The sequence below is a fragment of the Telmatherina bonti genome (genome assembly GCF_933228915.1).
Source record: "Telmatherina bonti genome assembly, chromosome: 1".
Classification (NCBI taxonomy): Eukaryota; Metazoa; Chordata; class Actinopteri; order Atheriniformes; family Telmatherinidae; genus Telmatherina; species Telmatherina bonti.
In genome coordinates this window covers 11019512-11031945 of record NC_136619.1, presented here as the reverse complement: position 1 = coordinate 11031945, position 12434 = coordinate 11019512, and the positions used below count along the sequence as shown (strand labels likewise).

Below are 12434 nucleotides of genomic sequence, written 5' to 3'. Positions count from 1 at the left end.
TGCACCATCTAAATAGTCCATGTTTAGTAGTGGAAGTAGATGTTTTTTGGATGGGGGCGTTGCCCCAGCGTCCTGTAGGAACAAGCAGCCGCTGGTGTGTACACTGTAGCAACAACCACCTTTTAGGCCAAATGGTTCATAGTGAGGTCAAGAGTTATGTTAGAGTGAAGCTTCAGGACCATTAAGAGATCCCCAGCCAGGTAAAGATGAGTTTGTTTTAACAATATTTCATCTATTTATGACACATCATCTCAAATAAAATCCTACAAAGGGACTTAAATCAACGTTACGACTGCAGCCAGGACATTTATGCATCAATGAGTTTCCTTCTGCTCATCTGCAAGCTGTGCGGTTTCCTCCTCTTACCTGCCACTCATGTTGCGGAGGATCACAAGAGCGTCAGGGAAGCCGTCCAGGTTGTAGTCCCCGAGGTGTAGGACCAGGGGTTGGCTTAGGGAGCCTGGCACAAAGCCCCACTGTGTCTCCTTGTGCTTGAATTCTGACAGAACTGGCACCCACTGCAAAACACCACCACACAGACATGCGTTACATATGTTAACATACCTGTTCATGTTTTCTTCTTTATATAGAAATGGTCTTGGTGATTAAAACTACCACAGATGTCTTCAAAACCACATTTACCAAACAGATGCATGAAAGTTATAGCTGGAGAACAACGAGTATGTTAATGTGACAGGAAACCAGTTAGTTTCTAACTATTTCATGTTCACTTCCAAGATAATTTTAATATTTCCCTTTAAGAAAAAAGCAGGTTAAGTACATGACGTGTTCCACATTTCTCGAGACTCTAACTTATCACCGATGAGAAGAACCAAACTTCTACAAACTCTGGCCTTAGATTTGATCTCATCGAAAAAAAAAAAAAGTTTTATCGTTTCTTTTTTTTACACAGATGTCCAATGTACAATTTTATCATAGACTGTATATAAAAAGATGGATGTAGCCTCCGTGACGTTACCCATAGGTTTCTGAAGAGCTGAACTGAAGCTCGGTGGGGATGCTCGGTGAGCGTCATGGTGGATGATTGACATCGAGCGAACTCTCTGTAGCTAATAGCTAACCCGGAAATAACAGGAGCTAACCAGATAGCGGAAGTAAGCGGGCTAAAGCTAAATCACGTTGTTAACTGGCTAAAAACTGCGCTTGTTCTATGTTCTTCTGACTTGAAGCGGGAGATCGGGTACCTGTCAATCAAACGGACACACCCCTAAATCTGCCAAATTTTGAGATTAAATAACTTTTAAACGACCGAGTTAGCCATTGATTTGAATCCACTGTGTTGCAGCAGAGAAACTCCTGACATTTGCAGGACTGTGGCACTCAAGGACCGGAGTTGCACTGTTCTATCCCTCTGAGTTAGACGAGACGTAGCAGAAGTGTTTGATATATAATACGTATATATTGTGTAAAAGTTGTGTCATTAAAAAAATTAAAACTAATACCGATAATTTCCGATATTCCATTATAATGCCGATATTCGCAGGTGATATCTGTAGGCCAATAATATTGGACATCTCTATAAAAATTAAAAATCAAAAAAACCTACTAAATTTCACAACTATATCTTGAACAGTCATAATATTACTTTTGTTTGACAGAATCTGTCCAAAGACAGATGGATGGCTAGGTTTTTCTGCTAAAAGTAGCTCTTTCAAGGACCATATTTTACCGTAACGACAAGCATAAACTTTCTCACATCCTCTCTCCTCCTATAACCTGTAAGACTCTGCCTTGAGTAGTCAGGAGAAAGCTTGTGGAAGACACAAAGACAAGAACAACAAAAAAGTTTTATTCAGTGTGGAAATGTTTGCATGGCAGGCCAACTGCTGCACCTTTACACTTAGAACACATTAACTTTGCCTTTGACGAATGCAAAACAATCAATGGTGTTTCCTCAGTCGGTTTCTGCTCCTCTGTTCTCGTGTTTCCGCTCTCAGCTTGTCCTTTCTGGGAGAAACTAACATGCAAAGCAGTACAGCGAGCAAGAAGCACTGAGACATGTTTGCATAATTAAATGCACCCAAAGACGTACGCACTCGGAAAGTGAAAACAATATCAGCTTTTGCAACAGCGGCTGGTCTTAAATAAACTTTTAAAACTAAAAGTTAAAAAGAAACACAAAGTCTGATAAAAGTTAAATCCTAAATTGCCCACCAAACAGCAATTTCCTGTTTAAGAATTCATCTCCACCATCCTGAACATCCGAGGACCACCTTGCAATTACCCAGAGATGTGTTCACCGGCAGGGAGAAAGCAACTTGCATTATTTACTGGGAGTGACTTGTAAATTCTCCACGCAGAAACAACAATTTTTCCTGAACACATCAAAAATGAGGAGAAAGAAATCACAAAACAATGATTGAAAAAAAAATTGACAATGTATTCTAGACCCACATTACATTTTCATTTTGTTCTTACAAGTGATGTGTAGACTTTCTGAGATATGCAGAGTGAGCCCGAAAGTATTTATCAGATAAACATAATAAAAGCATTTAATCCACAACTGTGATATACCCAATCAGTCTTTGTGCAGTCATAAAGGCGACTCGCTGGTTCAACCAGCGAGGCATCTCCGGAGATGCCTTTCTAACATCATTAAAGCCTCATTTCATAACGAAACGTTTGGACCACAGATGAAAATGTGCAGCTTTGTCCGACAGGAAGCATTTAATAAAGAAAAAGGAAAAAAGAAAAAGCATCTGATACTGTGTGAAACAAACTAGTAGGACTACAGTTTTTCACAAATGGTTGTGGGCATTATTTACGAGTTAGAAGCTCTAATGGCAAAATTATTTCTGTCTCCCATCAGCAAAGAACCCGTTAAAAAATCTTCCTGGATCCAGGTGGCGAGCCAGATCAACGCCCTAATGTAATCACTTCTGAGATTTCCTGAAAATTTAATTAAAATCCATCCAAAGCTTGTGGAGTTATGTTGTTGACAGACAGACAGAGAAAGCATTGCCGCTGTATACACGGCCTCCACCTTGGCGGAGGAAATAACTGGCAAAATCGGCTGAGTTTGTTGGTACTACAGAGAACCAGTTACTGTAAGTTTGGAGCATTTGCGAATGTTCAACAGAGAGAGCAGGTGCAGACAAACTCACCAGCTCTGCCGCTATTAGCTCTTAATATGATCAGAGCTAATCTGAATAAAGAAGACCCCAAATGGCGTCGCCATGGCAAAGGCGGCGATGGTTTGACCGGATTTAGGCTACAGGCTGTGGAACATTTTCCCAACAGATACCAATGAAGCAAAATACAAATAAACAAATAAAAACAACTGAAATCGAGCATTAAAACAAATCATATCCTCTTTCACCCCAACTGAAATCTGCTGAGCAGATTATAGTTTAATCATTTAGGAATAAAGCATTTGGGGGAGCTAGACAGAGGCTACAGAAAAACAAAAACACAGAAACACTAGCTGCTGATAAAAAGTAGAAAAATCATTTAGTTACAGCACTTTCTGGAGGAAATCTAACTAATTAAATTAGAAATAAAGAAACAAACAACCAAACCAAAACATGCCACTGAAACTGCAAAACACCCAAACCTATCATCGATATTCATATAAAAACAATAAAGTTCACTTAAAAACCACAGTGCAAAAGGTTTTTTAGTCCTTTTTTTTTTTTTTTTTTTATCTCACAACACCTAATAACAGAAAAACAACTGACTAAACTAAATAAAACAAATAAAATAAACCTCCGATGTAATTTAACTTTTTACATCACAAAAAAATCCACATTATAACAAACTGTTCTTTTCCCCTGAACAACTTATACTTATTCTCAGAGTTATTTAAATGATTACTCCTGATTTAAATTTGTTCTGGCCTCATGTTCAGGATGATTTAATGCCAGCAGAAGCTAGTTAGGATGGACTGGATAACGAATAGTCGCACTAAATATCTGTCGGCGTGGGGGCGCGTGGAGCCATAACGCAGAGCTGTTCAGCCAGGCTCTCATTAAGTGAACATTGAACGATGATGTGATGCGGTTTAAGGAGCTGCCAGATGGACATAAAGTTTGGCAATGATTACAGCTGTCCAGAATAGATGGAAGTGCTTGAGATGACCAGCTGAAGAGCTGGCAGCGAGGAGCGAGGAGTGTGTGGGAGAGCTGCGAGGCTGCTGCCAGTCTATCTGCTGGCAGCAGACGCTGTGCTAGTCACACATCAACGTTACGGCACACTTTCCTGGCACATTGTGCACATCTGGATACACTGACAGAGGTGGAACAACTAAAACAATGGAGCTGGGGAAATGTACTATGGCGGGTTATTAACAGGTTTGGATTTAAAGTGATCGCCTACATCTGGAGCGTGACAGAAACGAAACTAGAGGAGCGACAAAGAAAAGGAGTGACACTGACAGATGGACATAAATTTTTGATGAATAAGTGATGCTGCGGTAGGTCTTGATCCAAGCTGACAGCTCATTAGATACTGACATCCCCCTCAAGAATGGCCACTTCATTATAATCAAAATGTCATTTATTTCTGTCCAATATCTACTGCATACATAAACCTTAACGTAGAAACACACTCAGTGGAGATTGGACTGGAGAAAGACGTTGAAATATTAACGCATTTGCTCCCATGTTAGCGGTTATTAAGACTGAGAAGCTCTTACAAACAACAGACACGTCTTCAGTCTTTGTTCCTTCAAGTCTAAAATGCAAATTAGCTCAGATATGAGTTCTTTACTCAGGAGTACTTTGGACTGCTTGCATTTGTGCAACGACATTCTCACTGAGGACAGAGGGAGGCCTTCGCTGGCTGCTGACCTTATCAGCAGACCACTGCGCTGGTGTCAGCCCTGAGGCAACCACTGTACTGTCTGTTGCTTCTATTCTAACCCTGATTAGAGGAGCAGAGAGGAAGAGCACAGAATACAAGCTGCATCTAGTCAATGTTGCAGAAAATGCAAACACACACCTACGTACCAGCAGAGTATCAGTCGTGCATCAGGTGAAAGCAGATTTACCTGAGGATAAAATCGTGTAAATCGCTGTTAACTAGACTGGGGTGATAGTTGCATTCTCTGAATAACTCAACTCAACTTGATTTATAAAGCCCTTTAAAACAACCAGAGTTGAAACAAAGCTCTGTACACAATCAGCCAAAATAACCGAATAAAACAGTTAAAAGGCAAATAAATAACACAATAAAACAACAGGTCAGTAAACAGTAAAACCGATAATGAAAACCAAACTATAACACACTGACCAGAGGCTGTCTCACACCGGGTTAAAGGCCAAGGAATAAAATTGGGTAAAAATAAATAAAATAACAAAATAAAATAAACTAGAAAAGCCCTCGGAGAGCGCAGACCTCCGCCAAGCATATTGCAATTAACACCCACCATAACGTCATAGTGATCCAGAATCCAGGATCACTTCCAGATCTCCACCAAAATGTAATCATTTGTTCCTTGTGAGACCCCCAAAATATCCTGAGAATTTCTTCAAAATCCATTCATAACATTGTGAGTTATGTTGCTAACAGACAACCAAACAAACTCCAGCGGAAACATAACCTCCTTGGCGGAGGTAAAAAGTAACATACAGATTTAAAAAGAATCCTGAGTTATTAGTTTCTGATTTGGCACTTATGGTCGGGGGAAGGGTTGGGTTTTGTGTGTGTGTGTGTGTGTGTGTGTGTGTGTGTGTGTGTGTGTGTGTGTGGCTAATGTGCATGTGTGTTTTTAAGTGTGAAACTGTTTTTATTTTATTATTGTTTTTATCTGTGTATGATGTAATAAATTTAAAAAAATACATAGAAAAAGACACATGCATGCAGTTAAATGTAGTAAAAGATACTTTGACAGGATTAAATCTGTTATTAGAAATCAATGTTTTGGTTCATTAGCGTGTTTTATTTCACTTTACACGTGTTTTCTGCACAAACACGCCATCTAAAACAAATGTTAATCCCACTTTTGTGTGATGATTGCTTCTGAGAACATTTGACAGAGCAAAATTAGGCTTCAATTAGCAACATTAGACTGAAAAGTGCAACAACATAAGTGGAAGTAATTTGATTTGTTTGTACCTTCAAATGAATAGAAGGTTAAAAAAAAAGTCATTTAAATCTTTTTCTAGTGCCAAAGGCAGAAAAAGCGTCCCACCACCGCTGAGCTGTGGTCCTAAACTTTGAGGAGATTTCAAGGTAAATCATATCAGGCCTGGTAGATGTATTAAAGGCTTCTAACGTGATCAAATAACTTTCCGTAGAGAAGCTGCAATAAATCAGCGAGCTGGAAGAAGAGCTTCTCGATCCCCTCTCCTTGTAACTGCTGAGGTTTTGGCATTTAATCACTAAATACAGCAGAGTATTTAAATAATGTCAAGTGTGTGTCTTCATAGATTAATCAGTTGCTCAACGTTCTCCTACTTAGCTCCCTGGTCTAAATAACTCTGCCGCTGCCATTCGCTGGTTCAAATGTCAACATATTAACTTTGGATTGAGTGTTCGCATGTGTGAGAGCGTGAGGGTGCACGTGAACGTGTAAATGTGTTTGCTCAGAAACCTAAATGACCTAGCTGATGGAGATGAAGATGGGATTTGCGCTTGCGAAGTAATCTGATACCTTTAATGGTGTTGAGAGGAAGGATCCTGCATACAAATGGATTTTTATCTAGCGGCGGGAAAAATGCTTATTATGGGGCCGAGCGTGTGCACGAGCACATGCATGTTCACATGCATGATATGAAGCTTTAGCTTCCACACAGACACATATTGAGATGAAATGAAGAAATAAAATTAAGGGGGGTACAAACACAGAGCCTGAAGAAATGAAACGGCTCCCCGGCTTTGCTGATGAGTAAAGTGAAAGAAGCGACAGCGTGCCCGCAGACTTCCATTGATTCAACTTGGCGGAGAGATCTCCCGCTTCATTAGGCCAAGAAATTAAAATGTGGGTGGCCTGCGGTGCAGGTGGGAGGAGGTGCAGGAGTTTACAGGGTGATAGGGGGAGGTGCTGTAGCGTCGACAGACAATAAGACTGTCCAACGGAAAATGAACATATAAATAAAATAAAACCTATAAAAGCAAAGAGCCAGCAATATAACGACCATAAAGTCCTTCATACTGGAACCGAGACTGAATGATGTGGCTAAACGGAGGACTCCATTACAAAACTGGAGAGAAGGATCCACTTCTGCAAACTATGAGTCATCGTGGTGTCGACTGTGTCAACATATAAAAGTATCAACCGCCTCTGACAGGTGGAACAAGCAGAAAACATTTCACTACAATAAGATGTTTTGTAAGGAAACATTGGTTTTATTGGAACTTGTCACAGTTTGAATTTATTGTGTCTTTATTTAGTTCTAGTTTCCTGTTTTATTTTGTAGTTTTCTATGTTTAGTTCCCATATCTCTAGTCTCCTGTTGATTAGCTCACCTGGTTAGATTTTCTGATTCATTTCACCTGTTCCTAGTTACTTCCACCATGTATTTATACCCCTTGATTTATGTTCCTACAAAAACGGTTCATTGTGCTTTTGATAGCTTTGAGTGTTTTGCTTTTGGGTGTTTTGGATAATAAATACATCTTGATTCTGCATTCCTGCCTCCTGTCCTTCATTTGGGTCCACACCACCACCTCCCTGTGACAGAATTTTTTGTGGATGCTTCTTCTGCTTAGAAAAAGATATCCTCCACGGAAACAGCTTCTCTCTTACTGAGGCCATGCATTTCTGTGTGACACACAGTGGGGCGACAAATGACAGGACGGGCAAAATTCATCGCCACTCAGATGAAATCCAACACACGGGACACAGCAAACAGCAACAGTGTCGCACATCATGCTCTCGGATTGTACGAGATTTTATAAGAACTGAGGCTTATGAGCTAAACATCATTTAATGTAAACACGTGCAAATCGCAATTGTTGTTTGTCAAAACTAACAAATAAATCACTTTTATTTTGAGAAAAACTGTAATGGAAAAACATCTAGAGTCACACATCGCGTTCTCAGATCCCTTGTCACAAAGAAATTTGATTGGTCACGATATTGGAGGGAATTTCCACTGCAGTTTGAGACAGACAAAGCATGATAAATGACGAGTTGAGAAATTTTACTAGAATTGACAGAAATCTTGCTGTTAAATTTACTTTATGGAAGAAACAACCATCATGGATTCGTCCTATTTTACAACGTTTTGGTGAAAATCATCATGTGATGGCAGACCGCCAGGCCGAAACAGAAAAATTCACCTTCAACTTGACCCCCTCTGATTGGTTGTAGCGCCACGCGACAGTCACAAAAGTTGAGCATTTTTTTTACTTTTCTGTGTTGCATTGCAAGCCCCCATGTACAGGTCAACACAAGTTTTAAATTTCACATGCAGGAATGTTGTTTGTCGCTTGGTGGGAGGAGGGCAGCGATTTTCGTCTCATTGCACGACTTCCATAGGAAATGAATGGAGAAGAAGCGACGTCGCTCCTCGTGTGTTGAGCTCATAAAACTTTAGGTATGAGATGGAGCATGACTTAATGCAGTAAAGTTTTAACAAAAAGTGTGTGCTTATTTACAAAAACCCACAAAAATGAACCCAAACAGTGTAGGTCGGTTATGGTAAGTCTTGGACATTATCTTATAAAACAGCTAAAAAGACACACTCGAAATTAAAAAAAATAAAATAAAAAAAAGAACTACTTTTCAGCAATGAGGTTCAAATGGATGTTGTTGGTATCTGCTGACTTCTAGAGAGCAAAAAGGACGTGATCCCAGTGTGAAACAAAGTTACATCTGTTACCATGGCTACAAAACATATGAGAAATATGAAATCTTATGCTCGTCTGTATTTTTCCTCTATATTTGGGATACATATTTGTTTACAACTATGATTTAATACAAAAATACCAATGATGACCTTCGGCAACGGTTTAGGGTCTAAACTTTGAGCCACAGGGAAAAAAAAAAACACTATTGCACTTTTGTGTTATTGTTTTATAGGTGATAATGTCTCATTTTGTCCAGGCCTTATAAGGACTATTTGGGCTTTAAGGGTTAAACATGCCGTGAGCCAAATATTTAGATATTTTCACAAACTTCATGTGCTGGTAATCAATGCCAATGTGTATAATTAGCTATTAAAAAGAACATATTTAAACACACCTAATCCCAGAGTCAGCTGGAGCATCAGCCTGTCAAACAACCTGATATGTAAAGAGCCATATCAATGCTGATGACATCTACCTTCATTGCTTATCTACTGGAAATTCTGTGATACAGACAGTATTTTATCATGAGAACAGTTTCTGCTGGGAAAAAGGTCTGAGTCAGTGCCAGAGATGGAGTGAAACCATATGTTTTTCTGTCAGCTGCACAGGGTGATGACCCTGTTACCTGCTGTCAGTGTCACCTCTTTGACCGCTGACACACCAGCTGACTGGGACGACTGGAAGGAGGCTGTCTGGCTCACACTGACCACCCTTACACCGTCTGGGCAGCAACAGTAGGAGGCTGGCTTGCTGTTTGAGGGGGTGGTATGTGTGTTTCAATGGGAATGTAAGAAAATATTCATTTATGAAGTTGACATGTTTAGAACAGACTCACTTTCCCAAAAGAAGAACAAGAGAAGGGCAAAAGAGGACATTTTATTTAAAAAAATGTAAAGCTGGGGGTTTAATGGTGCAATGGCAAAAAAAAAAAAATCATGCAGTTGAATTTCTCTGTTTGGCTTTTTCATGAAAAAAAAAACAACACATTTGCCATCCTCACCATATGTCTGACAGTGTTCATCCTTTACATGCTGCCAAAACACGTCTGACTTGCTGAGGCTGGAGACCTGAAGGTGCCCTCTATAATCTGGCACCGAGACTTTCTGAACCGGTCGGTAAAATCCAGCCGGCTTCGAGTGAAACCGTTTCTAAGTAACGAGATCCAAAACTACTAAGGTTTCATCAATGTGTTTAATTCATGCAGGAACAAGTTACTTATGTTAAAAGATCTTTGTAGATCCATTAAGAAGATCCGGATTGTGTTTTCACTGCCATTCACATGAGATTGGACCGTACATGTGTAGCATCAGCACACGCATTAACAATGTTCCTACGAAGCATGTTTCACTGCCAGAAGACTTTACACGAGCAGGACAAGCACTCTGGCTGCGTAAAGGATGACGGAGCAGCTGAAAAGATAGTTTTAACATTTGGAAACTAATTTATCAGTCTGTTGTATGGAACTCTTATCATCTTCTTTCTGGAGTTTAGTCTCACACCCCGTTATGAACAAACTTATCACCTTGAGATGTTATCTTTCAGTTCAACTGAGGATCACTCACATATCTGTGTTGTTGGGTTTGATCGAATATTAACAAGAGTTTTATTCTGTTTATTTTGGGCAAAAAACCCACTCAGGATGGCGGCACATTGTTATGGAACAAAACCTCATGGTACCAGTTCATCATGGATGGCGACGTGTTCAGATATCAGCTCCACAGATGTCTGCAAGGAACTATAACACAACCGAGTTTTTAACCTTTTTAAAGTGGTCAAAAATCTTGCTTACATGCAAAGAAAAAGTGTTTAATGGTCTTTTAGTCCAGAAACAAATGACTCAGCAGTAGCTGTGGCTATTTTTCAGCCCTGGTTCCAAATGGCACTAATAGGAACACTAATATCAGCTGGATGTGAAAGCTCATTTTTACTGAGAATGCAAGTGTCGGCATCGCTGACTTCTTTCTTTTTTCCCCCAGAAACATCTATGATAACATTTCCCACGAAGGCCGGCACTTACAGTAACAACAGACAGATGAAAATATGAGACTAGACAGCTGGCAGCTTGGTCTCCGTGCTGTCGTATAGCATTTACACAGTCCGAATGTCCAAACTGAATAAACTAGTTGAGCTCATCAGGAAGAGCGGTTCATGGCAGTCGGCAGGATATTGTAAAAAGCTAACATGTTGAAGATAACATGCCCGTTTCCCTGGAAAGGTAGTGAAAGCTTTGGACATAGCTCCAATTGTGGTTGCTGTAACCCTCAAAACACCAAGGGTAAACATGCTAGCAACAGGGGGGAGTGTTTAATTGGGTTGTCAACGAGTGTTGCACCACCTTTAATCAAAAAACAACCTTGGATTATGCTATGTTGTAAAATCTGTAATGGTCCCATACACTCTGCCACTTTTAACGGCTGGTTCATTCGCTGACCATCTTTTGTACCCATTTATCACCACAAACGTTCCTCTGACCTTATTGTTTCTTAACTTATGGTCATGGCTCATTTCTCCCAGATCCGACATGTTGACTACGACATACTGACATGCACAGTTAATACAAGCCAATCATGGTTATTAACTTCATGTCTCGGCCAGAACGGTCCCTAAGCTCATCACATCTTGGCAGTTTCCTTTGACACGGAGCCAGTGGATGTGGCCTGTGTCCAAACACTTGCTGTTTGAGGTCACTCCCTCACTGGTGAGAGGTGAAAGTGCTGTTTCTAGTGTCTGCACTTCACTAAGAATCTGGACAGAACAACTTTGAGACTCCTTTGTTCGTTTCCAACAGGGACCACCGATGCTAGACCTCTCAGGCCATTGTCCTGCTGCTTTTCAATGTTTCCCTGCTTCAACACACCTGGTTCAAAGGAACAGGTTGTCAAACAGCTTTGTGTTAGGTTCTTCACTTAGCAAGGTGTGTTGGAGCAGGGAAACATGTTAAACGTGTAGGACACTGGCCCAAGAGCTACGAAGTGGTTGATCCCTGACCCCTGGGATCTACTGGACGCGGAAGCATTGCGCTTTGTTTCTGCTGCGTCTTCGCTGCCTCTCCGCTACGTCCCAAAAGCCCCGCTGCTTACTGCTTCTCTAAAATACGTGTTGGTTCTGTTTTTGCCGCTTGTCGTTTTGAAATCTCGTCGATCTGGATCAGAGCGGATCCTTCAGGCAGGAAATCAGCTGACGAAAACCAAAGTGGATCCAGTGGATTTTGCCAGTAGAAGATTACATGTCCACTTTGGATGGATTTTAAATTGGAACGTCAACATTTCCTCAACATTTTCCTCATTACCGGCAGCACCGAAAGACTGTTTTACTCAATAAATGAGAGCGTGGAAAACACACTTTTATCTTGGAGGAGAAAAGCCGCGCCATTTTGTAACCAGTTGTTCTGACACCACACATTACAACTATAAAGGTATAAAAAGCAGCACGTGATACAGTTGAATCGTTCCTACTTTTTTATTTGCTGGTTTATTGTTCATTTTGAAGCAGTTTTAAGTCGACATGCAACAACTACGATGCACGAATACGCAATCCTCATGTGAACCGCAACACAGAAGTTCTGCTCTGAAACTCTGCTGGTGAAATAGGGTGTCGGGCGGAAAGCTCGGCGCAGACACTCTCCCGTGCTTTCACAACGCTTCCGCGCTAAGTGCAGCCCTAGGTTGACTTATAGTTTT

The 12434-nt window shown here is 40.6% G+C and overlaps 1 protein-coding gene across 1 annotated transcript in view; it reads right to left on the bottom strand.

Moving 5' to 3' along the window:
• Positions 1-12434, bottom strand: part of itfg1 (integrin alpha FG-GAP repeat containing 1) — a 199768-nt gene that overhangs the window by 120916 nt on the left and 66418 nt on the right. Inside the window, exon 5 of the mRNA XM_079244943.1 lies at positions 367-518. Within this exon, the coding sequence (XP_079101069.1) occupies positions 367-518 (152 nt within the window). The remainder of the gene's footprint in view (positions 1-366; positions 519-12434) is intronic.